At 37.4% G+C, this 16,560-nt stretch overlaps 1 protein-coding gene across 1 annotated transcript in view; it reads right to left on the bottom strand.

Annotated features, from left to right (window-relative positions):
• The window catches only part of TRHDE (thyrotropin releasing hormone degrading enzyme), a gene marked incomplete at its 5' end in the record, with an annotated part of 412,544 nt that overhangs the window by 32,249 nt on the left and 363,735 nt on the right, over positions 1–16,560 (bottom strand). The window contains 3 exons of the mRNA XM_082849811.1: positions 7,131–7,238; positions 7,705–7,802; positions 9,677–9,824. Of these exons, the coding sequence (XP_082705937.1) occupies positions 7,131–7,238; positions 7,705–7,802; positions 9,677–9,824 (354 nt within the window). The remainder of the gene's footprint in view (positions 1–7,130; positions 7,239–7,704; positions 7,803–9,676; positions 9,825–16,560) is intronic.

Raw genomic sequence — 16,560 nt, 5'->3', positions numbered from 1 at the left:
GATCCAGCTATTCCATTACCCAAATGTGACTGGTGAGCTTGGCCCTGTAATGCTGCATCCATCACAGCGAGGGACGCAGCATGTTAAAGATCTTTTGTTTTAGCTTTAAAAAACTACTGAGGAACAAATTAATAATAAGACGTCGATGATGGTGATGATTTTGAAGATAACTGTGAATTATTCCAGAGGTTCCCAAAACAGTCTCTGTGCTGGAGTTATGCAGACAACAATTCATAATGAGGTGACTGGCCATAACTACTAAAATATAAAATATCTAGGGAAGAAAGGTGATAGAAGGAAAGTGTTTATCCCTTAAGGGTTTTTTTTTTTTTTCCCAAGCATATGATAAAAGTCAAAAAAAAGTCCTTTCTCTTACTTTTTGTATTAACTCCTGTCACTCTTCCTTCCTCAGTCATGTTCAAATATGTCCCCTTCACTTCATTTCCAACACCAGCACTCAGGGCCGGAAGTCTTCCCTGATCTCTCTGATCTGGTCAAATTCCTACAGGACAGTCTCTCAGAACACCACAGATCTCTTCTTGGTTGCACTCACTTAAGTTTCATTTTTAGCTTTATGTGATTATTTGGAACAATTTCTGTCTCCCTCCTACACTCCCTCCTTGCCCCTGCATTCATCTTTAGGATGGGTAAGGGCACAGACCACATATTCTCAATGCCAGTCAGGTGGCAGGGGCTGGCATTGCTTGAATGAAGGAATGCTGCCTTCCAAGTGTCTAGCACAGTGCCTGATACATCGTAGCTGCTCAATACATACTTATCAAATACAGGAATAAATGAACATACCTCCCCCTCTAACTATATAATCAAAAGAGAACCCAAAGTGGACACATTGTGAGGAAACTCTATGATTTATGTGCAAGCACAGTGAGTGTGAAATTTTGGACTGTTGGAGCTGATGGAAGCACTAGAGATTTGTTTTCACTTTAGAAACAGGGTTGAAATTTGGAGCCATTAACAGACTTGTCTTAACCCACAGCTGCCTAATGACAAACTAGGAGCAAACCTAATTCCTCACCCCAGCTCACTGGAGGTTTGGGCAGCCCTGCTCTTTCCACTACTCCACATAGACTCCGTGCTGTGTTCACTCGTCTGCAACAGGACTACGCTGGTATCTGACCACTAAAATGGCAGATCTGGCCGGTATAACATTAGCCTATGAAAACTTATAGTAGGTCAATGTACAGTAAAAAGAATACAAAAAGGAGTGTAAAGAGCAGAGGTAATAGGACAATAACTTGGAAATATGGGCAATAAATTAGGATCTATGTTTTCAGGGAAGAACCGAAACACATACAGACCATAATGGAAAGAGCCCTTTGTCCCTCCACCTTTACGTTCTCACATAAGTAAAGCAAATATTGATGGATAGAGAGCAGACACAAAGGAAAGGAGCTTAACTGGAGCTCTTTACACTATGAGATTAAAAAAACGCTATGGCTGGTGGAGGGACATGTACTGTAAATAGCAGCTGATTAAGGGGAGGAAAGAAAATGTAATATTTACCCAGAGGCCAAGACAGGCAGTATTTCTTCAAGTGGGGAGAAAAGGGCAAATGTCCCCCTGCTCCTAACTGAGAGTCTCTCTGGTAATGTTTTGTTTTCTATTTTATGTTACAGGTCACATCCTTATATCCTCAAAACTTATAGAGAGTTAAGTCTAATAGTGAAGGCCTTCTATAGATGTCCTATTCTGTTCTATTCTACACTGCTCCTACTTTCCCCATCTAAAATTCATGCCACTCATTACTCGGGGGCGGGGGGGCGGTCAAAACAAGTATTCGATAGCAGGCAACTTCAAAGATGATTAATGTATAATTTCCTATAAGGGTCAGATATTATACAGGCATTCTCTTACATAACTCTCACTACTTGTTTGGTTGTTAGTAGTACTGCCACTTTTCAGATGATGAAACCAAGTGATTTTCCTAAGTTAATTTAGTTGAACAGCTGCAGTTTGATCATGGTGTCTTTGACTCTGAAGACCATAACCGTTCCTAATACCAACGGTTCCCAAAGTGTGGTCCCCAGATTAGCAGCATCAGCATCACCTGGAAACTTGTTATAAATACAAATTCTTGGGCCCCATTTCACCTACTGAATCAGAACTCTGGAGGTGGGGCTCAGCACAAACTGTTTAACAAGTCCCCCCAGGGATTCTTGTGCACAATCAGGTTAGAGACCACAGGCTTATACAGTGTAGCAGAAAACTTTTGCTTACACTCACTGCAGAGAGTACTTGAGTTCTCTTGGGTGTCTTTTTTGCTTTTTTTTTTTTTTTGAACAAACATCTATTACTGATGTATGGAATTTGATATACCACCACAGAATTACCGGCAATAGGGGTAGAAAGTAGACAGGCTAGGGACGGAAGCCCAGATCTGCCACCTATTGTTATATAATCTTGGCAAGTTGCATAACCTTTCAAAGTTTTGGATTTCTCTTCTATAAAAATGACGAGATCAGGGCTTCCCTGGTGGCGCAGTGGTTGAGGGTCCACCTGCTGATGTTGTGCCCGGTCCGGGAGGATCCCACATGCCGCAGAGCGGCTGGGCCCGTGAGCCGTGGCCGCTGGGCCTGTGCGTCCGGAGCCTGTGCTCCGCGGCGGGAGAGGCCACAGCAGTGAGAGGCCCGCGTACAGCAAAAAAAAAAAAAAAAACCAAAAAAAAAAAGAATGATGGGATCATGCACCAAAAGCACTTAGCCCAATCCTGAAATGTAATAAATACTCAATAAAATAGATATAGTTTTCATTATGATTATCATTGTTAAAGACAATAATATTGGTAACATTATAATTAATTGCATGAGTAGTGAAGCTTATTATTGCAGTATTATGTATGCTGCAAAGCTCCAGAGATTCTCCTCTACTTACAAATTTTATTATAAAATGGCCTTAATTTTTTCAATTTAAAAATGAATTTCCAATTAATTTCAATTCACTAAACATTTTAAATTTCCCACAATGTATAAGGTATTCTGCTCTTTAGGGTACCTTTTAAGTAGGGTATTGATACCAGTTATCAGTTTATATGTTAGGGAATGGATATCACCGTTGAATACTTTTTTTAAAATTAAACACTTTAAATCTTTACTGTGTCTTGGCTTAAAGCTTTATTGGAAGATTGGGACTGACATATACACACTACTACATACAGAATGGGTATCTAATAAGGACCTACTATAGAGCACAGGGAAAATATAATGACCTATATGGGAAAAGAATCTAAAAAAGAGTGGATATATCTATATGTATAACTGATTCGCTTTGCTGTACACCTGAAACTAACAGAAGACTGTAAATCAACTATACTCAAATAAAAATTTAAAAAAAAAATTGTATCTTTTCACATTATTTGAAAAATAATACATTATCACAAAATTAAGAGCTGTGTCAATTGTGGACACATTTAACTTCAGGTTAAATTTTTATTCAAAGAAAATCGCATATTGCTCTATTGAGACCCCTGGACAGTTAACTGTACAATCTCAACAGTGCTTTAATACAGACAGTTTCAAATAATAATTCACTTGCAGTAAAAATATATCCCCTCTATTTTACTCAGTGAAGCTCAGACCAATTAGTTCTTGTTTATTTGCACCAACCAGTGAAAGAAACCAATTTCTGTCCCTTTTATTATGCTTTTTATCCATCCATACAAAAAGGCTTTCATCTTTTCTGTCTGTTTTTTTTTAGAGTGAAATTCTCAGTCCTCACTACCTCCTCTTGTAGCTGGTGTTTTCAAGATCTTTTTATCATTTGTATTGTTCTCTACCGAATGCTTGGTGATTTGTCTCTTTTCTGAAATGTGGCATTCTGCTGAACTTCGTCCCCAAACCACAGACTAACAAGACGGGAACATAGCTCAATCTGTCTGTATGCATGACATCACCATGCATAGCTGTAGCATATGAATATTTTAACAGGGCTCAGATTGTCGACTCATTCAATGTATCATCCACTGTAATTCTTGAATTTTTCTCACTGTTGCTACCATCTCTAGCTTTTCATTGCACATTTTGGTTCCATTACCCTGCCCTGCACCAACTTTCCATTCCATTTTCCTGAATCCAATGCCACCTATTTGATCTATATCCCCAGTATATCAAGATCAGGCTGTATAGTAACACAGCACCCCAGAGGCTGCAATCCCTGCTACTTCCATGACGCCTTGTCCTTTAGATTTATTAGCATAAATACATAGCATCTCTCCGACCAAAATTTTTTAGTATACAACTACATTACCCTTGGAGGGTTTTTTAGATGATTTTTAAGGTTCCAGTTAAACAAAACCAAGCAAACAAACAAAGCTTACTGGTCTGTTACTTCAGGCACATTTAAAAAGAAACCTAGCCCTCCCCTTAATTGACTCAATTTAAGAAAGTTAAACTCAGCACCAAGAACAGGAGTACATTATTGTTTTATTATTGAGCTGTCATCCCCAAAATATAGATTAAACCTCTGATCTTCACACACAGATAGCTCAGTAAGTATCATCTACCCTCCCTGCAGGAAGTCACTTGTGTATGCTGGGTCGTGTCATATGGTTGGTCAGTTGAGTAAACCTTAGTAAACACAGAGTTAGTTTCACTTAGCAGGTTTACTTGCCCAGTTACAAAAGAAAGCAAAGCAGGAGAATAAAAATGATGAAGGAAATAACAAAAGAACCTTAAAATATTAGGCCCCAATTTAATTATTTTACCACGAATAAATGGCAGGGTTATCAAAACTGAAATGAGCTGACACTTTCATTTATAAGAGAATTATGGAGGTGATCGATGGTTCAAACTCACAAATCAAATATTGCTGCACTCCTTACACATCAATCCATGTGCCTTCCTTCTGTCTGGAATCTGCATCCACCCGCCTCACACACTCATACACACCTACCGCTGCCTCACTCAGCCCTATCATCTGACAAAGTCCTACTCATCCTTCATGAGGAAGAATGCAGTGTCTCCAAGGCAGTAACCCCTCCCTGCTGTGTGTTCACACTCTGTCCTGTGCTTAGTTCTTGCTTCAAAGTACCACTATTTGTTTATAGAGCTGCATCTCCTATTCATTTTGAGCTCTGCCTCTTCTCTTTGACTTTTGGTTACCAGCTGCTATTGAGAATCACTCAATAAAATTTTGGTAAATGAATGAATTATTTTAAGAATAGATTTTTCCCAATAGCTATATTTTTAAATGTAGAAAGTGATGTCCGGCTTGAATACTGTCTAGAGAAATTGTGGTAATGCAACGGTACAAGTTCAATTTTAATACAATGGTGAGAATATATGTGAGTATGGGTATATTCATGAAAGGGTTCAAAAACAGCTATCAGCTCTGAGAAAAGACTTATGCGTCTGTAGCCAAATAAAACAAAGAATGAAACAAAAAACAAAGGGGAGGAAAGTTGAGACCACAATCTTCAAATAGTATATATCACCTTTTTTCCCTCAAATGTATATATGATTATATATCTTAATCAAATTTTGGATGTATTGGTTTTGGATAAATGTTTAAGTTTTCATAGCCTAATTAATGTGGTAGAACTGAATGAGGTGGCAAAAAATAGGAAAAAAGTATTATAACATTTTAAGTCTAATATAATAATTTTCAGAAGACTTAGCAAAAAGGATAATCATTAGTCTAAGTTTAACAAATGAATTTGCTTTAGTTCTAAAGAAGAGTGATGAGGGATTTAATCAGTCTTCAAGTGTATGATGGTTCCATTGAGAGATAATAGTGATAAAATATTTTCCTTCTTAGCTCAGAGTACGACTAAGTACGACTAAGACCGATTAACTTAAAGAGAAAACAGGAAAACTCTAGAGAAGGTGAGATGTTCTGATTAATTACTAAGTAATGCAGTGAAAGATTTCCCTCACAGACTTTTAAAGCAGGAGAGCTACGTTTTGATCTAGATTCAGGTACTAAATTTAAACTTAAACAACTCTCAGCAAGACAAATACCAATTTGTTCCATAAACAGATAACACTGTCTGTGGTTCTCAATGTTCTTCTACAACAAGTCTCTTTCTCTGTTGCTCATGGGGTCATCTCAGTCACTCATATGAGGGACAAGCCCCCTGTACCATGTAAAATAGAATCATCTGAACAAATTGTTCCCTAGCTCCTCATTCTTCTGATCAGACTCTCTTTAACACGGTGGACAAAGACTGGAGAGGAGTGATTATAAATTGCCCAAAGCGTAAAAAGAAATGTAATATAATGATCCTTGGAAATTCAAAGACACCTAAAAAGGTTTAGAAAACTATAGTAAGAAGATCACCGATCTTTGATTATTTCATACATTTAATATTCTTTTCATTAACATTAACAACTGACATTCAGTATAATATTTAAATCAAAAATAATACTATTAGGGCTTCCCTGGTGGCGCAGTGGTTGAGAGTCCACCTGCCGATGCAGGGGACACGGATTCATGCCCCGGTCCGGGGAGATCCCACATGCCGCGGAGCGGCTGGGCCCGTGAGCCATGGCCGCTGAGCCTGCGCGTCCCGAGCCTGTGCTCCGCAGCGGGAGAGGCCGCAACAGTGAGAGGCCCATGTACCACACAAAAATAATAATAATAATACTATTAAATATTTTTAACCTCACATCATGTATTAAAATACTGTACTGTGAAATTCCAAGATACAAGTTTAAGGTTTCTCTCAAGGGTCACTAAAAGAGTAAAGGTTTTTCATAACCTTTTTGTTTTTAGTTTTTAATGTTAACATTTGCTATGCTACTTCGTTTATATCAAAATGCTCACAGTTGTTTTATAAATAAATACCACAACCTTTCTAAAGAACCTTAGAGTTTGATCTAAATTTATTTTGTTCTCATGGGATAGCAAAGCTATCAAAATTTAAAATAAGGTGACACCCTATATTTGAAGAATAAGTCTGGATAAGAAAGGTAGTTTAAAACTACATAAAACGTTCCAAAGATATGTGTATTGTGGCTTTCATGCTGTTGCTTTGTAAGCTGTGAACCTGAAACAAAGTTTTGCAGTGTTTTTTTCTTGTCTTGTTTTTCTCCAGTTGATAAATGAAATGCATCCACTGAGAATCTGAAAGCAGTATAAATCATATCAGAAATACAGGATTTGGTTCAACTTACCTGTTTCTGTTGCTGGAAATCCAATCTGAAATAAGCGTTGATGCCTGTTGGTGACAGTGCTTGTTGCCAAAACTACATGCTAGCATTATAACTTCTCTACGTAGCTCTCTGGGTATCATCAAAAGGAAAAGAAAAATTAACAAACAGTGTTAATATCTAGAGAGAAAAGGAAACTCATTACACTACATTACAGTAGATAAGTAAATAATCAGCACAAAATTAATTTTCAGATATGGAAATTCCATTTTGCTGAGCAAGAGATAACTAAGCAGAGTAGAAGTTATACATAAAAAAGTCTTCTCTGGAAACAGTACTATAGTGAAGGGTACGGGTTCAGATCTCAACTTTACCAATAGAGGCAGATCTTAAATTAAAACATGGCAAAGAAAAGCCTTTGTTCTCAGTACCAGGTGGTGGAAACTGTGCTGCCCATCAGAAGCCCTCCCAGGAGAGGGAAATGAAAGATGCAGAATGAAAGTAAGATCGTCTCATGCTGCTAAAGTCACAGTGGTTTTAGTGGTGTGTTACTGTACAGTTCTGGGGGAAAAAAGCAAGTAAGAAAATAAAACCATACTCATGTTGGTAGGATGCTTGAACAAGAGATCCATTAAAATTGTTTTTTGGCCAACCAAGCTTGATGTACGTTGTTGCAACTTGCTTTAAAATATATTCCTAAATGGGGGGTAGGAGAAATAAAGATAATATCATTTTCAAATCACTCCATGCTGACAAGTAAAATTATACAGTAAAATTAAAATATTTTCTAAATGAACCAACTTTGAAATATCAGTAAAATTATGGGCATGGTAATGCTCTATTATAATTTTATTCAACTTGATATTTCAAATATAGAAAATTAGTGTAAAATACAGTTGCAATGATGGAAGTCTACTCTTTACTTCCTACTGAACAATTAAGTAATTTGCACTATTAAATATTTGAGATGATAATTTTTGCAGCAGAACAAGAAAAGTGAGGAATATTGATAATAAAACCATATATACATATACACAAATGTATGTAGATATAGTTTATGAAAATGAGCACCTAATATTTATGTGTTTTATGTCAATAGACCATATTTAATGCAAAACTGTGCTATAAGCCCAGTCAATAGCCTAGCCTTTTTGAACCTGACGTACACAGAACACTCTTTAGTAAAATGATGTGGTATTTCAAAGTCAAAATCCATTCATCTAATGATATATTTAAATATCAGTAGCAAGGTAAGATATGCTCTCCTCACTTTAATGTGGTCCTTGGATTTTGTCAATGGAACGAAAGCACTGAAATTACAGTAAAAGCAATTCTTAACTTTTATTGAAAATGAGGTGTCTGACATGATATACTATTCTAAAGTGCAAATATATACAAAAATGTATTTTGCTTTACATAAGTTTAATATTGTAGTGTCTCTGTATTAAGAAGAAAAGAGAAGAGTAATAAGTCCTTCTCCAGCAGATAAAAATTATACCATAACTGTAATGATACATTTCCACGCATGTCTGTTTCAAGGGCTTAGACAAAACTAACAACAATGAACAGTCAAGCCAGGATTATTCCCATTAAAAAAAATATTAAAACAGAGGTGCTTTCATGTAGGTTTTGGATAAAATAGAAAGAAGCAACTCTTATGGACATCACACAATTTAGATGGCTCTAATAAACAGATTTCATGTCATAGCAATCTAGTCTCGAGTCATTCCAAATGCGTAGGTTAATTAGCAGAGCCCAGTATGTCATAAATTAGGATGATTTTATAAGACACAGGGCAGAGTCTTGAAATAACTAAAAAGAAATAAATAGTGCCCAAAGGTGACAGGAGTTACAGAGACATATTCTCATATGCAAAGCTTCACTGGTGATAAGAAATTTTGGAATCAAAAGCTCATTAGCAGTACTTAATCCTAATCTTATTCAAAATGATTATTACATTAGATTAGGTGGTGTCAGCAGTGCAATTCTGGTTTTCTAGTCTTCAAGCTTAGAAAATCTGGTCAGGTAACATTTTGGAATGTTTGTCATGTCTTCAGGTCTATTTGGATTATCTGTTGTTTGCTCTCCTATATCCCCTTGGACCCAATTATGAATGGGCTTTTGCCTCAATGTTGATCTTATCCTTGTTAATTAAGGAAGTGAATTGAATTTACTATGTCCTTTTGGTTAAAACTAATGACTAAGAATCTTTACTGAAACTGTCTATATTCTGTGAAGATCTTTGGATCCCTCTCCCCAGGTTAAGTCCTTTGTGAACACAGAGCCCTTTAACTCTAGGGAAGTAAGTTTGAACTTTAAGGATGTGCCATGTGTATTTGTTCTTAAACTCTGAGGCATTTAAGCTTAATTGACACTTTTAGGCTAGAACAAAAAGTAGCATGTATTACATTTCTTCTTCAACAATTTGCCATTGGCGTTGCACAGAAGATCAGGACAAAAATAGCACAAATTAGAAGGAACTAAAATAACTCAGGTCAGTTGAATATAGCAGATAATGAGAAAACAGTTTATCTTCTGAAAATAAGAAAGAAGAAAATATATCTTTTTACATTGAAGACATTGTATTTCTCCATGCGGTCCAGTAATTTATCTAGAGGATAAAGAGCTCGGCTGGCGGCGTGCCAAGGAAGAAAATCCTTCTCCTCAGACAGGTATCTGATAATCTCCAGGGGAATATTCTGAGGCAAATAGCCAGCTCTGCACAGCCAAAAAAGTTAATATTAATTATATGCAGAAAAGACACATGATGATGCAAAAATGAAGATTTTACTTATGCAAATAAAAGGCAGAAAGCAAGATTCATCACAGTATAAAGAAGCCATACTCAGTACTATAAAAATAAAATTACTCACTTTTTAAATATAGTCCTACTTAGGATGCCAATGTCCCTTAATACATACACAGTTGGGGAGTTAAAAATTTGAATGAACACAAAAATATCAGAATGCATGTTTTTAAAAAGGAAAGAATTGTGGAATTTGAATAAATCAACTCTAGGTATTTTCCTTCACAGAAACATTTCAGCAGTCACAAGTAATTGAAAATAATTGATTACTGAAATGAAATTCTGGTTTCTCAATGCATTTTCTTTACTTTTCATGTAGCTCTGTATAAATGCTATTTAATCCAGGTTGTTTTCAAAGGATAATCAAATTAAAATAGCAATTTACACTTTTGACTGTATCTATGTTACATTACCATACAAGCATTTTTCAAACCTTCCTGTTTCAAAAAATAAACGCTTTCTATAACACCTATGAAGATTAGAGTTAGATTTTAAGTCCAAATTACAAAAATGTTAAAGAAATAGACTCTTCCCGTTTATTATTTTCAATAGATGCTGTGTCACTGTGGGAACCAATGTCAGATTCTTTGGAAAATATGAAACTGTAGCTTTTTAAAGCTATCTGAACACATGCTGCCCACATTTAAAGAGGGTATATCCAAAAGAGGATCCAGAAAGAAGTGACTACATATAAAATCTACAGTAGATTGCATATAAAATCCTTGCAAATCAAAGCAATATAAATGACAATACACTATGTGTTTTGCTGATATTTTTTTTACATTAATAATCAACTGAATGCAGACTTTTAACACAGGGGATAGGTAAACATGAAAGCAACCAAAGCCTGGTTATCTTCTTTACCTACATTTCATACCATTATTCTTTGTGGCATCACAAAATTAGATGGACCTTTTTATTTGTGTTTGGTAGAAGGTGGACAGGGAGAGAGCAAAGCCTTCTCTCATCTTCATTTCGAACAAGTTTGCCAGATTATTTAGTCTTTACTTGTGTGATAAGCAAAAACTACTCTAAAGACAAATATTAACTTGCAGCTGTGTTTATAATGTTCATAATAAAAACCAATTCTGAAGATTATTGGATTTAATAAATGAACGAGCATCACTCTAATGATTTTGGTTCACTCCTGGTATAAGATCAACCACAGTTAATGTCTGACATAAATAAGAATGATGAAAATAACCCCAAATTTCTACATTTCCATAAAATTTCCTAGAGTTTGTATGATTTGGACTCCATCTAGATTTGTGCCACTTTTCTTGTACAGTTTCCATTTTATACATCCTTGCAGAAATAGCATGAAATTAGGCTACGGCAGCAACAACTAAATAAGAAACTGCATAGTTTTGCTAATGTAGCACCATAATAAAACAGTTAACTTTTGCTTACAAGGGTTTTAAAAGTAATGATTTGGTTTTTTTCCTTAAAAGTAACACAGCTTCCAGTATTTCAGATTTCATAATTTGTTTCCCCTGAACTTTTAATTCTAGATATTCATTAGCATGGTGATCATAAATTTGCCTCCTCTAAAATTAAGCAATCCCCATGCCATGGATTATATAATTTTTGAGTTGAATAAGATTTATCTAGAAGCCATTATTCTTTTGTTGAGGAAACAAGAAAAATAAGGTATTAGAAAAAAAAGAATCTTTAGTATGTAGCTAATTTATTAGGGCCCTTCAAGTAAGTTTGGAAAATCAAAAAAGGTGTTTGGGTCTGTTTTCTCACAGATTTAAACATACTACCTTATGTCAGTTATAATTTACTATGTTTCATTTCTTCTCTATAAACGGGTGGACATCTTTCAATGACTTATGTTTTGTGAGAAATATAACTACAAATTTAAAAATATGACAAATAATGTTATGAAGAGACTTGGACCCAAGGAAGAGCATGAAACTGAAGACGAGCCTGGAACCATGAGTGCCTCCTGAACAATTAAACAAATTCATCTCTCCAAGCCCCACATTCCTTATCTGTGAAATAAGAGGGTTGAACTAGGAGATATCATTTTAGCTCCAAAACCCTTTTATTCTAACCTACTTATCTATAATTTAGCCTGCTGAAAAAATTATTACCACAATATGGGCATAATGTATTTGTTTAAAATTTTGAAAAAAAAACTTATAATTTTTATATTCCCCACTCTTCAATTGTTTGATATGTACAAATCTTCTAAGAGTCAGAGCTTGGATCTAGGTTTTATAGGTCATCTGACACAGTGTTAGAAAATTAAAGCAAAGCAAGCCTAATAGATATCCAAATAATGACAAGACAAGTAAAGAAAAGTATTCATTAAATGAAGAAATGAAGCAGGTTCTGTTTTGAGTGCTTATGCCAAAAATTGCTAACTGCTCACCAAAATCCACGTTCTCCTCTACTTCCTGGAATAGAGTATAATTCCTATTCCCTTGATAGTTATGTGTGGTCATGTGACTAAGCTCTAGCCTGTAGAATATAAACATTCCTCACTGTCAAGGTCAGCCCATAGACATCTTTCATTGGCTCCTCCATGTTCTTTTTCCCTAAAATGAATCTTCCAGGATGACCTTGTATTGAACTCTTGTATTGAACATGCCAGAAACCCACCTGGGTCTCTGGATGACTGCATCCCCAAGTACCAGTTCTCACACCCAGTTCTGTTATGTGAGCAGGAAATACACTTCTATTGTTTTTGATCCGAATATATGTTTGGGTCTATTTGTTTTTAAAGCAGTTAGCTTCTCTAATGCAGTCCTCAAATAGAATAAGAAACAGATTACACTCAAATTGCCCTCATTTTGCATTGTTACAAACATATGTAAGTAATCATCTACTATATAATCCAATATACTTGCATCTAGCCTACTAAATCAAAATATGTAGCTATACTCAATTGGATAAGAGGATAATCAGCTTCATTACAAAATTAAGACTTGTAACAGATAATGTTGGTGAATAAGTTACCTAGTTTAGATATGTGTTTGCATAATTGGCTGGTAATGATATCTGTGATTACTACTACTGATAAAGTAATCAATATAGGGGAAGTGTGTGGAATCCCAGTGAATGGAACATGACATTAGCTCAAAGTAATCAGCCCAGAAGGGAGCACACTTAGGGGCCTGATGCTGAAATGCAGTTTCCTTAAATTTGCATCATCACAGGGAAATGTTGCTAAAAAATGGAGGGGGGGGTGGAATTAGCAAATTTAAAGAATATTTCATGTATAACTAAATGTGTTTTATTAATCTTTTAGGAAGAAATTGTAGATGATAATTATCTTCTCTACTGTTGAGGAAGGGCTTGGCATAAGAAATGAGTTAGGAATCAAGAAAAGACAATGGAGAAGAGAAGCGAATGAGGAAAGTTTAAGAAATGGATAAAAGACTGCCTATTGCACCTATACAGTTCTTCCTCCCATCTCTGCCCCCCTCAACACACATACCCTCCCCTCCTCCTTCTCTAATTTACGGGAGCTTGCAATGAAATATATTTTTAGGCATACAAGAGAATATTTTTATAAGAAGGAGATTAAAATCAGACTATATTAGCTGATGCTAAAGTGCACTGATCTTAGCTGGCTTTGTTTTCACCTAAGATCCAAAACTACTTTTTAAAAGCTGCTCTGAATTCCTGTGAATGTTAGCTCTTAAATCTACTATGATGGGTGGCTTGCACACAAATACCCTATTTTACCATGAATTTTCTTTAAAAGCCATTGGTTTCTGGGTGCTTGAAACTTAGGAAAAAATGAAAAGCACAATCCTCAGACTTTTCAGAGCATCATATTCCAGTTTTCATTAATTGAATATTCATTTAAAGCCAATAAATAGCCTACTGCATTATTTCACCCTATATGGAGAAGATACTTTGACTGTCCCTTAGGGCATAGATTCCCCCCCCCCCCCGGTACACGGGCCTCTCACTGTTGTGGCCTCTCCCGTTGCGGAGCACAGGCTCCGGACGCGCAGGCTCAGCGGCCATGGCTCACGGGCCCAGCCGCTCTGCGGCACGTGGGATCTTCCCGGACCGGGCCACGAACCCGTGTCCCCTGCATCGGCAGGCGGACTCTCAACCACTGCGCCACCAGGGAAACCCTAGGGCATAGATTTTTAAAGCAATTACTGAAATGCTTAATTAAGAAGTTTACTATTTTATCTATTATTCTTTGTTATTCATTATTAAAAGACTTCAATGTGCTCTTTGTGGGAAGATCCTATGGTGGAGATTGAAAATTCCACTAGTCCTCGGAGTACCACAGAATAAAGAGGCAACTACACAGGAGAGTTATCTGTGTCAACCATGGGTCCATCTGGTCATTTCCTAGAGAAAATAAAGATATGATTCAGGCACTGGCAACTGTTGCCTGCAGCAGAGGTGAAAAGGAAGTTACAGTCGGCCCTCCACATCCACGGGTTCTGTATCAGTGGATTCAACCAACTGTAGATAAAAAATATTTGGGATAAAAAATGCCAAAATTACAGAAAGTTCCAAAAGGCAAAACTTGAATTTGCTGTATACTGACAAATACTTACATAATATTTACATTGTATTTGGTATTATAAGTATTAATCTAGAGATGATTTAAAGTATCCTGGATGATGTACGTAGGTTATATGCAAATACTATGCCATTTTATATAAGGGACCTGAGCACTGGAGGATTTTCGTATTTGTGGGGGTTCCTGAAATCAATCCCTGAAGGATACCAAGGGACAGCTATACTTACTTGCAGCCCCACAAAATTACAAACATGAAGTTGTACAAAAAGGAGTCTCATAGTCCCTTGTCCTCCTGTTGCTTTTTTTTCCAGGAAGCCCTCTCCCAAAACTGACTTAGGCACCTATTTTCTGACCTCACATAACACCTTGATAACACCCCTATTCATAATAAATTTCATGATATCAATCAGAATTTTATCATGATACTATCTTTCTCACTCTCTGGACTTAGATCTGTAAGGAAATGAAGCATTCTTTTTACCCATCTTTTTATCCCCATAGCCTACTGCAGAATCTAGTTCAAAATAGGCACTCAATATTGTAAGTTCAAGATGGCAGAGTAGAAGGACGTGTGGTCACTCTCTCTTGCGAGAGCACCAGAATCATAACTAACTGTTGAACAATCATCAACAGGATGATGGAAGTCACAAAAAATATACCCTACAGGGCTTCCCTGGTGTGGCACAGTTGAGAATCTGCCTGCCAATTCAGGGGACACGGGTTCGAGCCCTGGTCTGGGAAGATCCCACATGCCGCGGAGCAACTAGGCCCATGAGCCACAACTACTGAGCCTGCGCATCTGGAGCTTGTGCTGCACAAGAGAGGCCGCCACAGTGAGAGGCCCGTGCACTGCAATGAAGACTGGCCCCCGCTTGCCGCAACTGGAGAAAGCCCTCGCACAGAAACGAAGACCCAACACAGCCATAAATAAATAAATAAATAAATAAATGAAATTAAAAAAAAAAAAAAGATACCCTACATTCAAAGACAAAGGAGAAGCCACAGCGAGATGGTAGGAGGGGCTCAATCACAATAAAATCAAACCCCATAACTGCTGGGTGGGTGACTCACAAACTGGAGAACAATTATACCGTGGAAGTCCACCCACTGGAGTGAAGGTTCTGAGCCCCACGTCAGGCTTCCCAGCCTGGGGGTCCAACAGGGGGAGGAGGAATTCCCAGAGAATCAGACTTTGAAGGCTAGCAGGATTTGATTGCAGGACTTCAACAGGTCTGGGGCAAACAGAAACTCCACTCTTGGAGTGTGCGCATCAGGACCCAGGGGAAGGAGCAGTGACCCCATAGGAGACTGAACCAGACCTACTTGCTAGTGTTGGAGGGTCTCCTGCAGAGGTTGGGGGTGGCTGTGGCTCACCACAGGGACGAGGACCCTGGCAGCAGACGTTTTGGGAAGTACTCCTTGGTGTGAGCCCTCCCAGAGTCTGCCATTAGCCCACCAAAGGTGCTGTAGGCTCCAGTGCTGGGTCACCTTAAGCCAAATGATCAACAGGAAGTGAACTCAGCCCCACCCATCAGCACACAAGCAGATTAAAGTTTTACTGAGCTCTGCCCACCAGAGCAACAGCCAGCTCTACCCACAACCAGTCCCTCCCATCAGGAAGCTTGCACAAGCCTGTTAGATAGCCTCATTCACCAGAGGGCAGACAGCAGAAGCAAGAAGAACTACATTCCTGCAGACTGTGGAACAAAAAACACATTCACAGAAAGACAGACAAGATGAAAAGGCAGTGGACTATGTACCAGATGAAGGAACAAGATAAAACCCCAGAAAAACAACTAAATGAAGTGGAGAGAGGCAACCTTCCAGAAAAACATATTCAGAATAATGATGGTGAAGATGATCCAGGAGTTCAGAAAAAGAATGGAGCCAAATCGAGAAGATGCAAGAAATGTTTAACAAAGACCTAGAAGAATTAAAGAACAAACAAACAGAGATGAACAATACAATATGTGAAATGAAAAATACACTAGAAGGAATCAGTAGCAGAATAACTGAGGCAGAAGAATGGATAAGTGACCTGGAAGACAGAATGGTGGAAATCACTGCCACAGAACAGAATAAAAAAAGAAGAAAGAAAAGAAATGAAGACAGCCTAAGAGACCTCTGCGACAACAGTAAACGCG

The sequence above is a fragment of the Leucopleurus acutus genome (assembly GCF_964270905.1).
Source record: "Leucopleurus acutus genome assembly, chromosome: 11".
NCBI lineage: Eukaryota > Metazoa > Chordata > Mammalia > Artiodactyla > Delphinidae > Leucopleurus > Leucopleurus acutus.
This window is presented reverse-complemented; position numbering and strand designations above follow the sequence as displayed.